Source organism: Rhinoderma darwinii, chromosome 1, assembly GCF_050947455.1.
Source record: "Rhinoderma darwinii isolate aRhiDar2 chromosome 1, aRhiDar2.hap1, whole genome shotgun sequence".
Lineage (NCBI taxonomy): Eukaryota > Metazoa > Chordata > Amphibia > Anura > Rhinodermatidae > Rhinoderma > Rhinoderma darwinii.
The window spans coordinates 413417285-413435262 of NC_134687.1; the positions used below are offsets into that span (position 1 = coordinate 413417285).

The 17978-nt window shown below is 40.9% G+C and overlaps 1 protein-coding gene across 3 annotated transcripts in view; it reads right to left on the reverse strand.

Moving 5' to 3' along the window:
* Positions 1-343: 343 nt before the first annotated feature.
* The window catches only part of TOX4 (TOX high mobility group box family member 4), a 29713-nt gene continuing 12078 nt past the window's right edge, over positions 344-17978 (reverse strand). For 2 of the 3 annotated variants that reach the window (XM_075828956.1, XM_075828954.1), the window contains exons 2-9: positions 17434-17502; positions 12025-12273; positions 11354-11614; positions 10848-11075; positions 10587-10667; positions 9587-10291; positions 3376-3542; positions 344-3176 (exon numbers count right to left, since the gene is read on the reverse strand). In XM_075828956.1, the coding sequence (XP_075685071.1) occupies positions 3116-3176; positions 3376-3542; positions 9587-10291; positions 10587-10667; positions 10848-11075; positions 11354-11614; positions 12025-12273; positions 17434-17502 (1821 nt within the window). In that variant the 3' untranslated portion in view covers positions 344-3115. The remainder of the gene's footprint in view (positions 3177-3375; positions 3543-9586; positions 10292-10586; positions 10668-10847; positions 11076-11353; positions 11615-12024; positions 12274-17433; positions 17503-17978) is intronic. The other variant, XM_075828955.1, reaches the window with a different exon arrangement.

The following is a 17978-nucleotide window of genomic DNA, read 5'->3' on the forward strand; positions in this document are numbered from 1 at the left end:
GGGCTTGTTTTTTGCAGGACAAGTCATATTTAATACATCGCTAGCTTCGATCCCAGCTGTTGCAGCAGGATGTTGCCTGTATATTACAGACACACCCAATGCAGAAGGTAAGGGCACAGCTATAGGTAACTATAGGTCCATTTGCAGGAAAGAGTTAAAGTAGTACTATAACTTCATTACCTTCCTGTGTGGAGAAATTGAAGCCTGCGACTTCCCTGCTGCAGTATCCCCATGACAACACTTCCTATCCTGTGCTCTGGCAGTTTGGTGTCACCATATGGACACTTACCACTTGTATTTCACCAAGAATAAAAAAAAACGCACTATACAAAAATCAATAAAACAGTTTTCCAAAATAATTTATTGTTGCCTAAACATTTCATAACTTTTTTCTTTTTAATACTCAATGTTTACATAGGTTGTAAAACAAATAAGAGTGAAAAATCTCTACAAGGCAGGTTTTCAAAATGTTTATATTCAACATATGCCAAAACTTCTGAAGTTTTGAACCGCTTTATTTCTGTTGTGTATTTGGATTGGATGGAGGCAACTAAACAGAACCTTATATATGGCATCGGTTCCTAATTTTGCGAACAAACTCGTTTTTCATAACTAAATACAAGTCAAACCTCAACGCTCCGCTCCATAAATCCTTATACTACCTCCAAGATTACAGAATTTTAAAGGCTATACACACCTTTGCAACCATTTTTTTTTTATTGTTTCCTTAACTTTCCAAATAGCTTTGTTAAAAAAAAAATATGCTACCGTTTGTGTCCACAGCTCCTGCGCAGACCTATGTGTCACCATGACTGCACACTATAAACAAACCAAATCATACCCCTTCTATCTGTCCCCAACTCTTTTTACCGAATTTACATTGGGGGACAGATGAAAGGGAGCGAGTGTAGGATCAGGATTTGTTGTTTAACTCTGGAGACATGTAGATCTGCTGGAGACACAAAACAATAGAAGATTTTTTTAATCAAGCTTATTGCAAAGTGGGTAATTTTTTTTATTATTTTTATTTTTTTACTCAGATGTATTGGGCCAATAAAAATTATTGCAAAAGGTAGACATACCTTTTATATCCACCTATCTAGTGTGATGTAAAATATTTGTTTAAAATAGCATGAGACAAGTTATTTTTTTCAAAACATTTACTTGTTCTACAGCTTTACAAATTGAAATCTTGTGTTTACAATATTATTCAGAAAATTCAGAAGGCATTCAAAATTACTTAAATGTCTGAGATTGGATATGCCATAAAGGGGTATTCCTAAGGATATCACAAACGTCTGATAGACGAGTCCCATTTCTGGGACCGAAACATCTATAAAATGGGCCCCCTGATCCCCATACTGCCTTCTGCTGCTGGCGCTGGGCTCCGGCCACTGACTTACGAGGTGGCTGGGTTTTCCGGAAACAGTCAAGTAACGTTTTGCTACACTGTTTCTGGGACTCCTATAGAGGTAGTTTCCAAGTTCCCGGAAACAGCATAGCTCGCTGTGCTATGCTGTTTCTGGAACTTCCATTTACTTCTATGGGAGTTCCGGAAACATCGTAGCACACAGTCTTGGCTGTTTCCGGAAAACCCAGCCAAATCGTAACTTAGTGGCCGGAGCCCAGCGACAGAAATTAGGACGGGAGTCATTTCTAGAAAAGGGTGCAACGCCCCTGGTGCGGGAACCGCATCAATTGGACGTTTATAGCACTGTGCATATGCCATTAATGTCCAAGATGGGAATACCAGTTTAAAGAAGATCCGTCACCAGATTTCACACTACAAAATGCATAATTTATTAAATCGAGCTCTTAAACCTGATGTAGTTACTTCCTTGTCATCCATGTGAGAATGGCTGTATAATCCTAAGTACATCAGGTCTAAGATCTATTTAGTAATGTACGCAGCTTATATAGTTAAATCTGGTGACAGATCCTCTCTAAAGTCTAGCAACCCTTACCACCAGTATAAATGATTTGGAATCTCTTCCTTACATCCCCGATACCACTAGGGTCTGTGTGTACTGCTTCTTCTTGCCATCACTACGGCCGTATCAAGTAGATTAGGAAATATTAGAAATATATATTTTTTCTTCTCACTGTGAAACTGGGAAATACAGCTAGAAAGATGTATGAACCCAACGGTGTTCCAACTCCGTAATAAATGCTGCCTTGTAGAGATGTACAAATTGTAACGTTCTGGTCCCGGCCTCTTTGTTTAATACACAGTATTGTAAACACTCCAGTGATAATTGGAATTGTCTAGTAAAGCAATTTATTGGATATGAAAGTGATGATAAAGCCCTTGTACAGAACGAGTGATTGGACCTTTTACGTGTGGAAATGATGCAGTCCCACATTTAACCTGGTGGCTTTCTAACTCAACTGTTGGTGTTGAAACAAAAGTTCAAAAGTAAAACTACAAAATACCGAGCCCCTTCCCTGTTCTCCAACGTACATATGAACCGAAAAATACAACTTTTCTAATAGTTTGACGACGCTCACTAGGCCTCTTGTGAATTAGGCATTAAAAAGGCTACTTCAGACAGGAGGACAAAAATGCCACATCTCCAAAATATCTGGAGAAACATTCAATATACGATTTAAAATACACACTGCTTCATTTATGCCATTACTTCCACTAAATGATAAACCGTTCAGTTTGTTATGAGACTGCATCTGTAAAAGGCTCCCAAACATAAGCCGACACGGAGATAGGCGGCGTATATCCTCTACTAATGATTCTTGCACGGTTGTCGTAAGTTGTAAATCAAGTCATACGCTTCCTCACAGAGGGACAACAAACGGTTTATGTAGCCGTCTTTCTTCAAGTTGTATAAATCCATAGAACACTTCACTGTTATGCAATGGAGAGGGGGCAACTAAGTTTGTATCCAAGAAACACAGGTACCCCACAGTTCTTTTCTTGTTGACCCATAGCACAGAAGTGGACAAAATTTACTCCGCACCGTGAAGTCGTCGCTTTGCTCAGAGCATATATACAGAAAAGTCAATAAAAAAAAAAAGCTTTTTTGTTTTGCTTTCTTACATATTGGCGTTATTCATGTGAGCTATGGACCTCTTAACAGGCTCCCACCAAGGGTAACCAGCGTTATTTTACCGAAGCAAGTGTCCCTTGATTTCTGGTTGCAATCCATGCTGTAAAGGTGTCTCTGTAAGACAGAAAACTTATTAGCAGAAACAAGACTACTAAAATGAATAAAGCACAGAGGTAAAAAGCTTGTGGTCTAATATCCAATATCAAGATGAGAGAGTTTCACATATGTGGATTAGCTATACGGAAGGAACAACTTCTTGATAAATACAGTTGACATTTGACAGCGATTTGTACACAACATGTGCGTTACTCACCTGCAATGTTTCACCACACACTCGTTGCTGCAATACTCATTATCCCAATCTTTACTATCTACAGGGGGATTCTCACATCCAGAACGCATGCACCGAGGCTGGGGTGATGGGATGTCAGGGGGAGAACCTCGAACTAGTTCAACATCCATCTGCGAAGGGGGAGACTCCTAGAGAAAGCATTTACACAGTGACCCACACAAAAACACTGACCGTTACAAAATACATCTACAGAATCCTTAACCCCTCAAGGACACAGCCTATTTTTTCAAATCTGACACGTGTCATTTATGTGGTAATCACGTCGGAATGCTTTTATGTATCCAAGCGATTCGGAGATGGTTTTCCCGTGACATATTGTACTTTGAAAGTGAAAAAATTTGATCGATAAATTCAATATTTATTTGTGAAAAACACCAACACTTACATTTAAATTTAGAAAAATGCAAATTTTTCCCTATCTGCTTGTAAGACAGATAGTTATTCCACCCAAAATAGTCACTAGTTAAAAATAGTCACTAGTTATCATCCTCCATATGTCTACTTTAGATTGGCATCGTTTTTTGAACATTCTTTTTATTTTTCTAGGACGTTACAAGGCTTAGAACTTTAGCAGCAATTTCTCACATTTTCAAGAAAATTTCAAAAGGCTATTTTTACAGGGGCCAGTTCAGTTGTGAAGTGGCTTTTAGGGCCTTGTATATTAGAAACCCCCAATAAGTCACCCAATTTTAAAAACTGCACCCCTCAAAGAATTAAAAACAGCATTAAGAAAGTGTCTTAACCCTTTAGGCGTTTCACAGGAATTAAGGCAAAGTAGATGTGAAATTTACAAATTCCATTTTTTTTGCCGAAATTCATTTGTAATAAAAAAAATAAATTGTACCATAGAAGGTTTTACCAGAGAAATGCAACTTAATATTTATTGCCCAGATACTGAAGTTTTTAGAAATATCCTACATCTGGTCCGTGTGTCCTACTGGACTGAAGCACCAGCCTCAGAAGCAAAGGAGCACCTAGTGGATTTTCAGGCCTCCTTTCTATTAGAAAATATTTTAGGTACCATGTCAGGTTTGAAAAGGTCTTGTGGTGCCAAAACATAGGGAAAACCCTCAAAAATACCCCATTTTGGAAACTACACCCACAAGGAATTAATCTAGGGGTATAGTGGGCAATTTGATCCCACAGTTTTTTTGCTTAAAGTGTAGCTAAACATTCGACGAACTTCTGACATGTCATAGTGACATGTCAGAAGTTTGGATTGGTGGTGGTCCGAGAACGGAGACCCCCACCAATCGCTAGAACGAAGAACCTAAAGCGTTCATGTGAGCGCTCAGCCGCTTCGTGTCTGTTCGGCTTTTTCCGGAAAGCCGATGTAGCAGAGTACTGGCTCATAGACTTTCTATTGAGTCCGTACACGATACATTTATTTCTGGAAAAAGCCGAACAGACACGAAGCAGCTGAGCGCTCACACGAGTGCTTTAGGTGCTTCGTTCTAGCGATTGGTGGGGGTCTCAGTGCTCGGACCCCCACCAATCAAAACTTCTGACATGTCACTATGACATGTCAGAAGTTTGTCGAACGTTTAACTACACTTTAATTTCTTTGAATTAAGCAATTTTTTTTTACAAGGAATCAAGGAGAAAAAGCACCCCAACATTTGTAAAACAATTCCTCGCGATTACGGAAATACCCCATATGTGGTCATAAACTTATGTTTGAACACACAGCAGCCCTCAGAATGGAAGGAGCGCCATTTGGCTTTTGGAGCTCAATTTTTGCTATAAAGGTATCCGGTGCTATGTCGAATTTGCAAAGCCCCTGAGGGACAAAAACAGTGGAAACCCCCCAAAAGTGACCCCATTTTGGAAACTACTCCACTTAGGGAATTTATCTAGGGGTATAGTGAGCATTTTGACCCCACAGATTATTTGCAGAATTAATTCGAAATAGGCCTTGAAAATGAAAATCTATTTTTCTAATCTATTTTTTTCCCATAAAATGTAGTTTTAGCTCAGATTTTTTCATAAGGGTTAAAAGGAGAAAAAGCACCCCAATATTTTAAAGCAATTTCTCCAGGGCACGGCAATAGCCCATACGTGGACATAAATTGCTGTTCGTACCCACAGCATGGCTTAGAATGGAAGGAGCGTTATTTGGCTTTTGGAGCTCAAGTTTTGCTGAAATGGTTTTCGGGTGTCATGTCACATTTGCAAAGCCCCCAAAACAGTGAAAACCCCCCAAAAGTGACCCCGTTTTGGAAACTAAAGCCCTCAAGGAATTTATTGAGGGCTATAGTGAGAATTCAGACCCCACAGGTTTTTTGCTGAACTTAGTGGAATTAGGCAGTGAAAATGAATATCAACATTTTTTACACTAAAATGTTGAATTTTTTCATTTCCACAAGGGATAAAGGAGAAAAAGAACCCCCAACATTTGTAAAGCAATTTCTCCCCAATACCCCACATGTGGTCATAAACGGCTGTTTGGACACACGGCAGGGCTCAGAAAGGCAGGAGCGCCATTTGGCTAGCAGATTTTGCGGATTTGGTTTTTGGGCGCCATGTTGCATTTGCAAAACCCTGGGAGGTACCAGAGTACAGTGGAAGCCCCCAAAATGTGTCCCCATTTCCTAATCGGCTTCCATACGTGGGAGACCAGGAGGCCATTGTTAGGCCTCCGGGTGCCATAGCAACGATCGGCAACACTGTGCATCGCAGTGATGCCGATCGGCTAAAAACCACTAAGATGCGGTGATCGCGGCATCTAAGGGGTTAATGGCAGAAATCGGAGCTAGCTTTGTTCCCTGCCATTACAGCACGGTGTCAGTTGTAACATACAGCTGACACCGGCAGGTGTAAGCAAGTTTAGACCCCGCCTCCGAGCAGGACCTAACAGGCTGCTGTACTTGGCAGACAGGAGGCCATTGTTAGGCCCCCGGTCTGCCGGAGCTGTCGTCGGAACCTCGCGATTACATCACTGGGTTCCGATCTGCTGGTAAAACCCCATAGATGCAGCGCTCGCTTTTGAGTGCCTATAATATATTGAGTGCCTAAACAGTAGACTATAATATATTCACTTGGGCTTATTAAATTAATTTATTTAAAGTGTGCGGCTTTTTACAGTGCATAGATGCAGCTCTCGCTTTTGAGCGCTGCATTTTAGGGGTTAATCGGCCGGATCGGAGACTAGCTCCGGTCCTGGCCATGCTGCAGGGTGTCAGCGGCAATATGCAGCCGACACCTGCTGGAGGTGGTGCGGGCTCAGTTTCTGAGCTCGCACCATCATCATCTGGTACTATTACGTTGCTTTGCCTTAAGACCTTGGCGACAGCAACGTAATAGTACGTGAAAAGTCGCCAAGGCGTTAAAGAGGTTTTCCAGTCACTAAAAATTGATGGCCTATCCTCAGGATAGGCCGGGGTCCGACTCCTGGGACCCCGCCCATCAGCTGTTTTGAAGGAGGTGCAGCACTCGTACGAGCGCCGTTTCCCTTTCATTTCTTCTTGCTCACTGTGAACAGTCAACACACATGTAGCGGCGATTCACAGTTATTGCAGGCTGCTTCTTCCATTCACTTTAATGGAGAAGAATCACCACAACATAATGGGGCAGAATTACTAATACGGTCTAGGATTTAGACGGTGTAATCGTAGACCAGGCATTCAGAAGATGGGTCTAATTTATCAAAGTGGCACACGGTGTATGATAAATTTGGTGCATCTTGCTAGAGATGTTAGACACTTATCTTTCTGATAACACATTTTGGTTGGCATTGTTTTCGTCAGTTTTTGCATCCAAATTTTGAAAAGTACCTAGTGAGGCACAAACATCTGTTCATTTTGAGGCAAATCTATTATAAATTTGTTTAAAAGGATTTGCGCCCAAAAAAAGGCGCAATTTAGGGCAGAATTGTGCCGCAACAATAGGTAATCTAGTACAATGTAGTTTTACATTTATTATTACTATTTTGGGTAACAAGGCCCAAAGAGGTGCTAATAGCAACCACTATACTATCAGGCTATTCAAGTTCACGATAGGATTGCCAATACTGTATCGAACCCCTTAATGACACGGACAATTTTAATTTTTTCCTCCCCACTTTCCAAAAGCCATAACTTTAATTTTTTGTCGACATGTGCCGTATGCCGGCTTGTTTTTTGTGGGACAAGTTGTAGTGTTTCATGGCATCATTTATTGTACCATATAATGTACTAGGAAAACTGTCAAATGATTTGTGGGGCTAAATGAGCAAACAGTGATTGTGCCATTTTGTTGGGGTTTTGTTTTAATGGTGTTCATGTTGCTTCAATAACTGCATGATCACTTTTATTCTATGGGTTGATATGATCACAGCGATACCAAATTTATATTTTTTTTTTATGTTTTACCACTTTTATAAAAAGAAAAAAATATTTGCTAGGAAAACAAAAAAAATGTTTTATGTCGCCATATTCTGAGAGCCATAACGGTTTTATTTTTCTGAGGATTTAGCAGTGTGGTGGCATTTTTTGCAGGGCGCGCTGTGGTTTTTATTGGTACATGCGACTTTTTGCGGTTTTAGTTTTTCTTTTACGGCGTTCACCGAGCGGGTTAAAGAGGCTCTGTCACCAGATTTTGCAACCACTATCTGCTATTGCAGCAGATAGGCGCTGCAATGTAGATTACAGTAACGCTTTTATTTTTAAAAAACGAGCATTTTTGGCCAAGTTATGACCATTTTTGTAATTATGCAAATGAGGCTTGCAAAAGTCCAAGTGGGTGTGTTTTAAAGTAAAAGTCCAAGTGGGCGTGTATTATGTGCGTACATCGGGGCGTTTTTAATACTTTTACTAGCTGGGCGCTCTGAAGAGAAGTAACATCCTCTTCTCTTCAGAACGCCCAGCTTGTGACAGTGCAGATCTGTGACGTCACTCACAGGTCCTGCATCGTGACGGCCACATCGGCAGCAGAGGCTACAGTTGATTCTGCAGCAGCATCAGCGTTTGCAGGTAAGATCGACTTACCTGCTTACCTGCTTATCTGCTGCTGCAGAATCAACTGTAGCCTCTGGTGCCGATGTGGCCGTCACGATGCAGGACCTGTGAGTGACGTCACAGCGTGATCTGGCAGAAGCTGGGCGTTCTGAAGAGAAGTGGATGATACTTCTCATCAGAACGCCCAGCTAGTAAAAGTAGTAAACACGCCCCGATGTACGCACATAATACACGCCCACTTGGACTTTTACTTTAAACACGCCCACTTGGACTTTTGCAAGCCTCATTTGCATAACTACAAAAATGGTCATAACTTGGCCAAAAATGCTCGTTTTTTTAAAATAAAAACGTTACTGTAATCTACATTGCAGCGCCTATCTGCTGCAATAGCATATAGGGGTTGCAAAATCTGGTGACAGAGCCTCTTTAAATAACACTAAATTGTAAGAGTTCAGGCTTTTACTGACGCGGGGATACCAGTTATGTTAACTTTTTGGGAAATTTTAAAAATTAAAAAAACCTTTAACTGTATTTCATTTCTATTTTCTTTAAGTCCCGCTAGGGGACTTAAACCAACGATCACTTGCACCATATATAACGTATTGCAGTATTTGACATGTGCAGGCAGAGCTTAATAGGTGTACAAAGATGAAGACCTGAGGGCCGTCATTAGGCCCGAAGGCAGCCATGACGACCATCGGCACCACACGATTGCGTCGCACGGTGGCTGACGGCATGTCAGAGGGGGCTGCCCCCTAATTTGCGATTGACCGTGGCATTTAAGGGGTTAAATGGGCGTAATCAGTGATGTTTGACTCAGACCGTTGCAGTGAAGTGTCGGCCATATTACACAGCCGACACTCGCTAAGTATGGTTCACGCTCAGCCCGCTTTATACTTTCCCTTAACGGCTGCCATATACATGTATGTGGCATGTCGTTAAGGTGTTAAAGAGCATGCTACTGTTCTGGGTTACAACCAACAGGCTTATTAAATTAATTTATTTAAAAAGTGTCCGGCTTTTACTTTTTAAAGAAGGTGTAAGCAAGTTAAGACTATACAAATAAAAGTAGCTGTTTGGCCACCTTGCCCCACTCCCCCCCCCCCCACATAAACATGCTTGCTCAGATCGGACAGACGTGCATGCTTACGGCCTTAAACTGGTCATAAACATGCAATGGCTGTCAAAATATCTTTATCGGAATGTTGAAACTGAATAAGGCAGTAATTGAAACTTACTTCTTGAACTACTTCTGTTAACACTTCCACATGCTCCGGTGAGACAGAGGGCTCTGGTGAGGTGGGTACATTGATAATTGGTATGGTTTGTGCTTGGACTTGAACAGTCTGTGGTTGGGGTTGTAGCGGAGGGGGTATGATCTTGATCTGCAATGGAGGAGGCTGATGCACACTGAGCCGCACTTTCTGCATAGACTGCAAAGGTGGTGGTGACTGTAGGATAGTGATGGATGGCTGCTGTGCGGGGGCCATCTGCTGCAGACGTGGGGGCTGCTGCATCTGCTGTAACGGTGGCGGCTGTAAGCGTGGGGGGAGCTGCATTGCTGCCTGAAGTACAGAACGTGTAATTCGCGCTTGTGGGCTGGGCTGTAACTGATGAAGAGGAAGGCCTCTGGACGTTACCATAGTGGCTGGGATGACGGTCACCATGCCTTGAGACATGGAAATAGATGTTGGAATCTGTCCTGCCTGCAGCATTTGCTTTGAAATAATTATTTTAGCAATGCTTGGCTGAGGAGGGGCAGCTGATTGGAGTGGTGGTGCAGGGGCAGGGGGTGGAGTTGGAGCTTGGGTACTAGTAGGCGTAGTTGGTGAAGAAACACACTGCGGAACACTAGAAGCGGTCACAACAGAGGGGGATGCTACTGGGGATTCTGAAAGTACAGCTGGCGCAGCAGGAGGGTCCAAATCCAATGTCTCAACAACCTAAATCAATGAAATAGAAAAGCATTAATGAACTCCCATAGAAACCAACAAATCACAGAAAATAAACTGACCAGGCTGTTTCTAGTGGAAAATCCACAAGGTTTCCTTAATGAGGTGTAATAGGTATTATTTTCCCCACAATGCTTCCAAAATCCCATTATTAACAAACTTTTTAAAGAGCTCTTAAAGAATGCCTATAGGAAAGAATGGATTAGTCAACTTAAACAACATTTCATCTGCTTTGACATTTATTTTATACATTTTAGATAGACAGATGAAATCACTCCAATATTACCTGTGACATCTGGTTTTCCTTGTACAAAGCTAAAGCCTTCAGATATTCTTTTTTTGCAGCTTCTGTTTTCCTTTTGTAAACCTGAGAAGAAATAGGTCCTGAGAAAGTCTCTTCTGATCAAGTTCTAAAGGCCATATCGGCAATAAAGTGGCAGAGCAACGTTGCCAGGTGTGGTGTAAAACAGATTCTAGTGTTATTGGGCATAGACATAATACAATAACTTCATAGGCTGTCGCAGCGATATTGTATCCACAATGTTACCTGCTTCTGCTCTTCTCCAAGGCTGTCCCACATAGAAGCCACAATTTTGGATACCTCACCAAAAGTGGCATTGGGGTTTTGTCCCTTGATGGCGGCTTGAGTGTCACGGAAGAATAAAGCATATGCAGACAGTGGTTTTTGAGGCTCATTGGGATCTTTCTTCTTCCTTTTTTTTGGAGTTTTCTGCTTCTTTGCTTGCTCAACAACAATGTTCTTAGGAGCAGTTATCTGTAAGTGAAATTGCAGACACAGCAATGTGAAAAAAACGGAATCTGCAGATCGCTAAATAGGAATGCGTCAAGGCAGTATGAAACTACCAAAATAGATATAGCCTAAATTATGACTTTTGTTCAGTACTATTTGTATTTCAAATATTGATTGTTCATCAACACTGAAAATGAATGACAAATGTGGTCGTAATAACATTGTGTAAACTTAATGATGTCAAACCAAGCAAACAATATGCAACCTAAACATTTGAGGAATAGGATAAAAAGCAAACTCACCCTTCTAAAGTCTTCCATGTCCTCATCATGCAGAGAACTTGTTGGAGAGGGGGTAGGAGAAAAATTATCCTCAGGGGACTGAACTGGAGGTAGAATGGTACCACCGCCAAGACTCAAGCCAAGCTGGGAGCTTAGCTCGGACTGGTCAATAGTAGTGAGCTGACTATGAGCCAGAAGACCAGGTGACATGTCTGTCATTGAAACGTCTATGGTGACTGGGGGATTGGCACTGTAGGCGGTAACAATAGGGTGATCCAAATCCTGTATGAACAATAATAGTTACCAGTTAGCAGTGCAATATTATACAGACCTAAAAAATAAATAAAAAATAGCACTATTTATTTTTACCATGCTTTGTAAACAGGAAAAAAAGAAAACCTCTTTAGGCCATGTGCACAAGGCTTACGGTCAGGCGTATTTCAGAGAATAAAACGATCATATTACGCTCTGAAATACAGTTGAAAAACACTTGCAAACAGCTTCCCTTTGATGTAAATGGTAAATACACAGTAGCTCAAACGAGGAGTATTTTACACTGTAAAACTAAAAAAAGCCTCATAAAAAAAACAAAAAAAAAAACACGTCACTTCTTGAAGCATTTTACAAGCGGATTTTTCACATTTCCCATTGTCACTTCAAAAAAAGCCTGAACATACGCTGTGTGAACATACCCTTACCATGGTTAATCCAGATCCAAGCAATCCTCCTGTTTGCTCCATAACCTCATGAGTCATCTCCACTGGCATATCCAGAGTCTGTACTCCATATTGTGCTGAAAAACCTGCATCTTGGACTTCTGCAGGATCCCCAAGGTCATCAAAGTGTCCAACCACATCAGAGACTGCCAAAGTTGGGTCAGAATCTAGAGAAATAGGTGGAATCTCAAACTCCTCATCCCCTAGGTTCGGCGTATGAAATGTCTGTATATAGATATAAAAAACATGTTTTAAAGTCACTCAATATACACAAACTAATTGGAGAGAAACAGAGAGCGAGAGAAAAAGAGAAAGAGAAAAAGAGAGAGAAAAAGAGAAAGAGAAAGAGAAAAAGAGAAAGAAAGGAAAGAAAGGAAAGAAAGGAAAGAAAGGAAAGAAAGGAAAGAAAGGAAAGAAAGGAAAGAAAGGAAAGAAAGGAAAGAAAGGAAAGAAAGGAAAGAAAGGAAAGAAAGGAAAGAAAGGAAAGAAAGGAAAGAAAGGAAAGAAAGGAAAGAAAGGAAAGAAAGGAAAGAAAGGAAAGAAAGGAAAGAAAGGAAAGAAAGGAAAGAAAGGAAAGAAAGGAAAGAAAGGAAAGAAAGGAAAGAAAGGAAAGAAAGGAAAGAAAGGAAAGAAAGGAAAGAAAGGAAAGAAAGGAAAGAAGGAAAGAAAGGAAAGAAAGGAAAGAAAGGAAAGAAAGGAAAGAAAGGAAAGAAAGGAAAGAAAGGAAAGAAAGAAGGAAAGAAAGAAAGAAAGAAAGAAAGAAAGAAAGAAAGAAAGAAGAAAGAAAAAGAAAGAAAGAAAAAGAAAGAAAGAAAAAAAGAGAGAGAGAGAAAGAAAGAGAAAGAAAGAGAAAGAAAGAAAGAAAAAGAAATAAAGAGAAGAGAGAGAGAGGAAAGAAAAAGAGAAAGAAAGAAAGAAAGAAAGAAAAAGAAAGAAAGAGAAAAGAAAGAGGCGAGAGAGGCGAGAGGAGAAAAGAGAGAAAGACTGACTAAAGGCCCCTTCACACGGGACTGTGTCTGTTAAGTAGCCCCGCTGAGTGGTATCTGAATTAGCGACTGCAGTTCACTACATGGTAGTCAATATAACGAACATATTGAGGCATTGATTTAAAAATTGCTAGGAAGCCCTTCTGCCATATTCCTGGCGTCCTCAGGGGTATTGGGTCTAATGAGTCGCTAATTCAGACAGCACTCAGTGTGGCTACTTGACAAACACTGGAGTAGTTTTTAGTCAACTCAAACGTACTGACCACTCAGCATCAGATTGCATTGGACTCTAAGGCCGGGTTTACACGAGCGTGTGCGTTTTGCGTGCGCAAAAGGCACTTAGCAGCTCCGTGTGTCAGCCCTGTATGATGCGCGACTATATTTTCATGAGGAGTATAAACTACTATTAACCTTTAAGATACCTGGACAGTGTTAACTGAAAGCCAGTGGTCACATGATGTGGGTCACATGACAGATACCAGCTTGACTCCATTCAGCGATCCTATGGATGCATCACTATCGACGAATATGTGGGCTATACCAATTATTTAGAATCTGCCCAATTCTTTTGAACCCCTTGGAGACACGGCCAATTTCAGTTTTTTCCTTCCCGCCTTCCAAAAGCCATAACTTTAGTTTTGTCGACATATCTATATGAGGGCTTGTTTTTTGCAGTACAAGTTGTAGTTTTTCATGGCACCACTTATTGTACCTCATAATGTACTAGGAAGCTGGAGAAAGTTATTTGTGGGGTGAAATGGGAAAAAACCTGCGATTACGACATTTTTTTTGGGGGGGGGGGGGGGGTTTACGGCATCCATCAGGCAGTAAAAACTACATGTTCACCTTATTCTACAGGTTGATACGATTACAGCGATGCCAAATGTATTGGTTTTGTTTTATGTTTTACCACTTATTAGCCAAAGAAAATAAAATGTTTTGTGTCGCCATATTCTGAGAGCCATAACTTTTTAATTTTCCATCAATTTAGCGATGTGAGGGCTTAAATTTTGCAAGGCGAGCTGTAGTTTTCACCGATACCATTTTGGGGTACATGCAACTTTTTGTTCACTTTTTATTCCTTTATTTTGGAGAGCTAAGGAGACCAAAAAACAACAATTTGCGTGTTTTAGAATTTATTTTTTTTTCGGCGTTCACCGAGGGGGTTAAACACTATATTGTCATAGTTCGGAATTTTACGGATGCGGCGATACCAGTTATGTCAACTTAAGCTTTTTCTTTTGTTAGGTTTCAAAAAAACATAATTTAACTATTTTTACTTTTTTTTTTATTAGTCCGCCTAAGAGACTTGAACCAGCGATCGTTCCATCGTTTGCATGATATACTGCAATACTAATGTATTGCAGTATGTCGTGATACAGACAGTCTCCTCTGAAGCCCTGCCAGAGGCAGAGCTTTAAAGGAGTACAAAGATGGCAGCCCTGGGGGCCTTTATTAGGCCCCCGGCTGCCATAACAACCATTGTAAACGGCCGATTGTGCCATACAGGGGGTGCGATGGAGTTTTGGAGGGGGGGCCCCCCTGATTCTAACAATTTAAATGCTGCGGTCAGGATTGGAATGAAAAGGCTAGATGATTATAAACGGACAAATGGCATTATAAATAAATTGGTTATAAATAATCAAGCAATGAATGACGTGTGTAATTTATTGAGAAAGGTTGAACTTGGACCTGTGTCTTTTTTCAACCTATGTTAGAGTATGTGCGCACACAAAATAAAAAACGTCTGAAAATACGGAGCGGTTTTCAAGGGAAAACAGCTCCTGATTTGCAGATGTTTTTTAATCAAAGTCGCGTTTTTCGGTGTGTTTTTTAACGGCCGAAGAAGTGACATGCACTTCTTTTTCACAGCCGTTTTGAAAAACAGTTAGAAAATGCCCCGCCTCAGACTTTTTGGCCTGAAAAACACTACGTGTGAACATACCCTAACCGTTATTTTTTTTTAAACAGAGGCAGTTATAAGAAAGGTATGTGAGCAGAATTTCTAAGGGTCTGTTCACATCTGCGTTAAGTTTTCTATTGTTCTGCTCAGTCATAGGGGCAGAACAACGAAAAGACCGGAAACGCCATATCCGTTCACTTTAATGGGTTCCGTTTGGTTTCTATATTTGTCGTTTTTCTGGACAAAATAGCGCCGCATGCAGTGTTATTTTGTCTAGCAAGAACATTGGGATCTGCGATGCAGACGTGAACACAGCCTAGTACATGTATATTAGAAGACCATACAATTTTATATTCTATAAATAAACCAAACAAATAAAAACCGGACAGCCCCTTTAAGTAGCAGCAAAGAAATGTTCTCCCACCTGATAAGCAGTATTGTCGACACTAGTTTCTCTAGACAAAATATTGCAACTGATCGAAAGGAATATTGGCCCATCAGTTTCTCAGAACAGAAGTTGCGATTCATTTGTACATTTGCGTGTATTTAAGCAGAATTCCTATTCAGGTATAACAAAATTACATTTAACCCCTTGCCACCTCCGATCTGTAGATCTAAGTCCTAAAAGCCGATGTGCTGGGATTGCAAATCTATCATGTTAACTTTAATCACATATTGCGCCCTGCAATTAAATAGAATGGGCTGACAGTGTATCTGCCCGATCCTTCCAAGGTGACAGACAGGTGAATGATCAGCACTGCAAGAACAGAACTGCACGGAGGTCCATATTACTTCGTATTCTGCAGCACATATTGCACTATATTTAAACTAAAAGACCTCTGAAGCCATACTGCACATTTGTTATTAAAGGGCTTCTCTAGTCCTTTTATATTGATGGCCTATCCTTAGATAGTCTATCAATATCAAGTCGGGAGGGGGTCCGACTCCCGCCAATCAACTGACTGAAGGGGCCGCGGCGTTCGTCATTGCGGCCTCTCCAGTGTTTACTAGGCACAGCAGCGTACACATTCGTTGCGGCTGTGCCTGGCATTGCAGCTCAGTCCTATTCACTTGAATGGGACAAGAAGGGCAATCTCAATGGTACGGCAATGTGCCTATAAACTGCGACAAACGCTGCAGCCTATCAATCAGCTGACCGGTGGGAGTCGGCCCCCCACCGATCTGATATTGATGGCCTATCCCTAAAGATAGGCCATCAATATAAAATTCCCGGAGAACCCCTTTAAGCAGAATTTGCATTAACACTATTCCTTTATGCAAAAGGACATTCCTTAAAGTGTCCCTCCAATTCCTCGCCCGATCAGACACACTATTGCACGCTGGGTAGTACAGTTGCTGTGGCTACCATACGACACCCGGGGACAAAATTAGCTAGCGTCTCTCCAAGCCCCATGTCAACACGGGTGGGTGCTCGGAATTGGGGGAATACTTTATCCATCTGGTCAATCACCCACCCTGTCAGTACATCCATGGCAGCTTAGTCTGTGTGACAAACAGTCCTATCACAACAAGGATAGATTCAGCATCTTTCTTTCGCGCTAGGTCTACGTGACGCAGGCTCTCAGCATGCGCAGTATAGCGCACATCACATAGCTTGTCTTGCAGGCTTACCTTCTGACCGGCCTTCTCCAGCCTCCTGAGCAAGCAAATCCACATTTAGCGACAAGTTCGATTTTATTACCTAAACCATCAGATAAACCTACCGCTCTATAAATGTATAGATCAGCAGTGTAACAGTTTTCATGTAAGAGTAGCAGTTTTTATAAATCCTTGTTTTTCAACTTCATTAAAGGGAGTTTGTCGTTACATTTTGACCTTCCAAACCACTAATACCGCTATATAGGGAAGGATGGAGTTTTTTTTTTTTATGATGCCCAACTCAGCCCATCTTAAGCCTTAAAAAAAAAAAAAAAAAAAAAAAAAAAAGTGCTTTTATTCCTCTGGGCATCGTATGCAAATGAGCAGCGCAGAGTGCATATTAAGCAGTAACCACGTAGAATGAAGGACACTTCCCGGATTGCAGGACTCTTCAGTGCTCATTTGCATACGACGCCTGCAGGAATAAAAGCACTTTTTTTATGGTTCACAAAGGGATGACTTGCGCAACATAGGTATGTTGGCAAAACGATCATCCTTCCCTACATAGCGACATTAGCCGATTGGGAGGCAAAAACGTGACGACAGATACCCTTTAAGTAGTGCTGTCTAACTCCAAGCAGGGCACGTTGCCATCAGGTTGAGAATATTTCATACAGCCATATATGTATATATTTGAATGTGGAAACGTCAAACATAAATCTGCAGCTAATTCTGTAATGTAGTGGTTAACTCAATTGTATTACGACCTAGAAGTCCTAGAGCAAAATATCCATAGTTAGATCGCCTCTAATATGATGTTTGTTACACGTGGCAACTCATTTAGGGGCATAAAATTGAAAGAAAATTAAATGTTTTTAAAATGCTTTGTGCACTCACCTCTGTCCCAGTCAAGAAGGGGTGCCCAGATCCTGTGATGGTCAGGTAGCTGTCATTACCCCCGGGAAACTGCAAATTAGAAATTCACAATTATATTAGAAATACAGAAGGGATGGTAAACATTCGGTAGCTTGACAAGAAGTAGATAGCAGGGGATAGGACTGCAGGATTAGACTACGGAGGACGTGTTTGGTGTATGTTATATGTCTGCGCACAAACAGTAGGATTTTTATTCAAAACTATTTGCAAAGACTAGAGCTAAACCGAATACAGCTCCGATTGGGACAACGGTCACATTATCAGGGATGTTTTCCTTTTAACTGGGGTTGCTGGCAATGAAAAAAAAAAAGCAAATAAAATATTTTCTGACTTTTTGGGGGACTAGCTTGAAATAGTTAAAAAAAAAATTAACTATGGGAATAATAATAAACAATGAATAAATAAGTATAAAAAAAAAATAACCGACTCCCATCAAACATATCTAAAGCTGGAGCGGAAACAAATATAAAATTCAATTTTAGGTTTTATGTGAAAAAAACATTTTT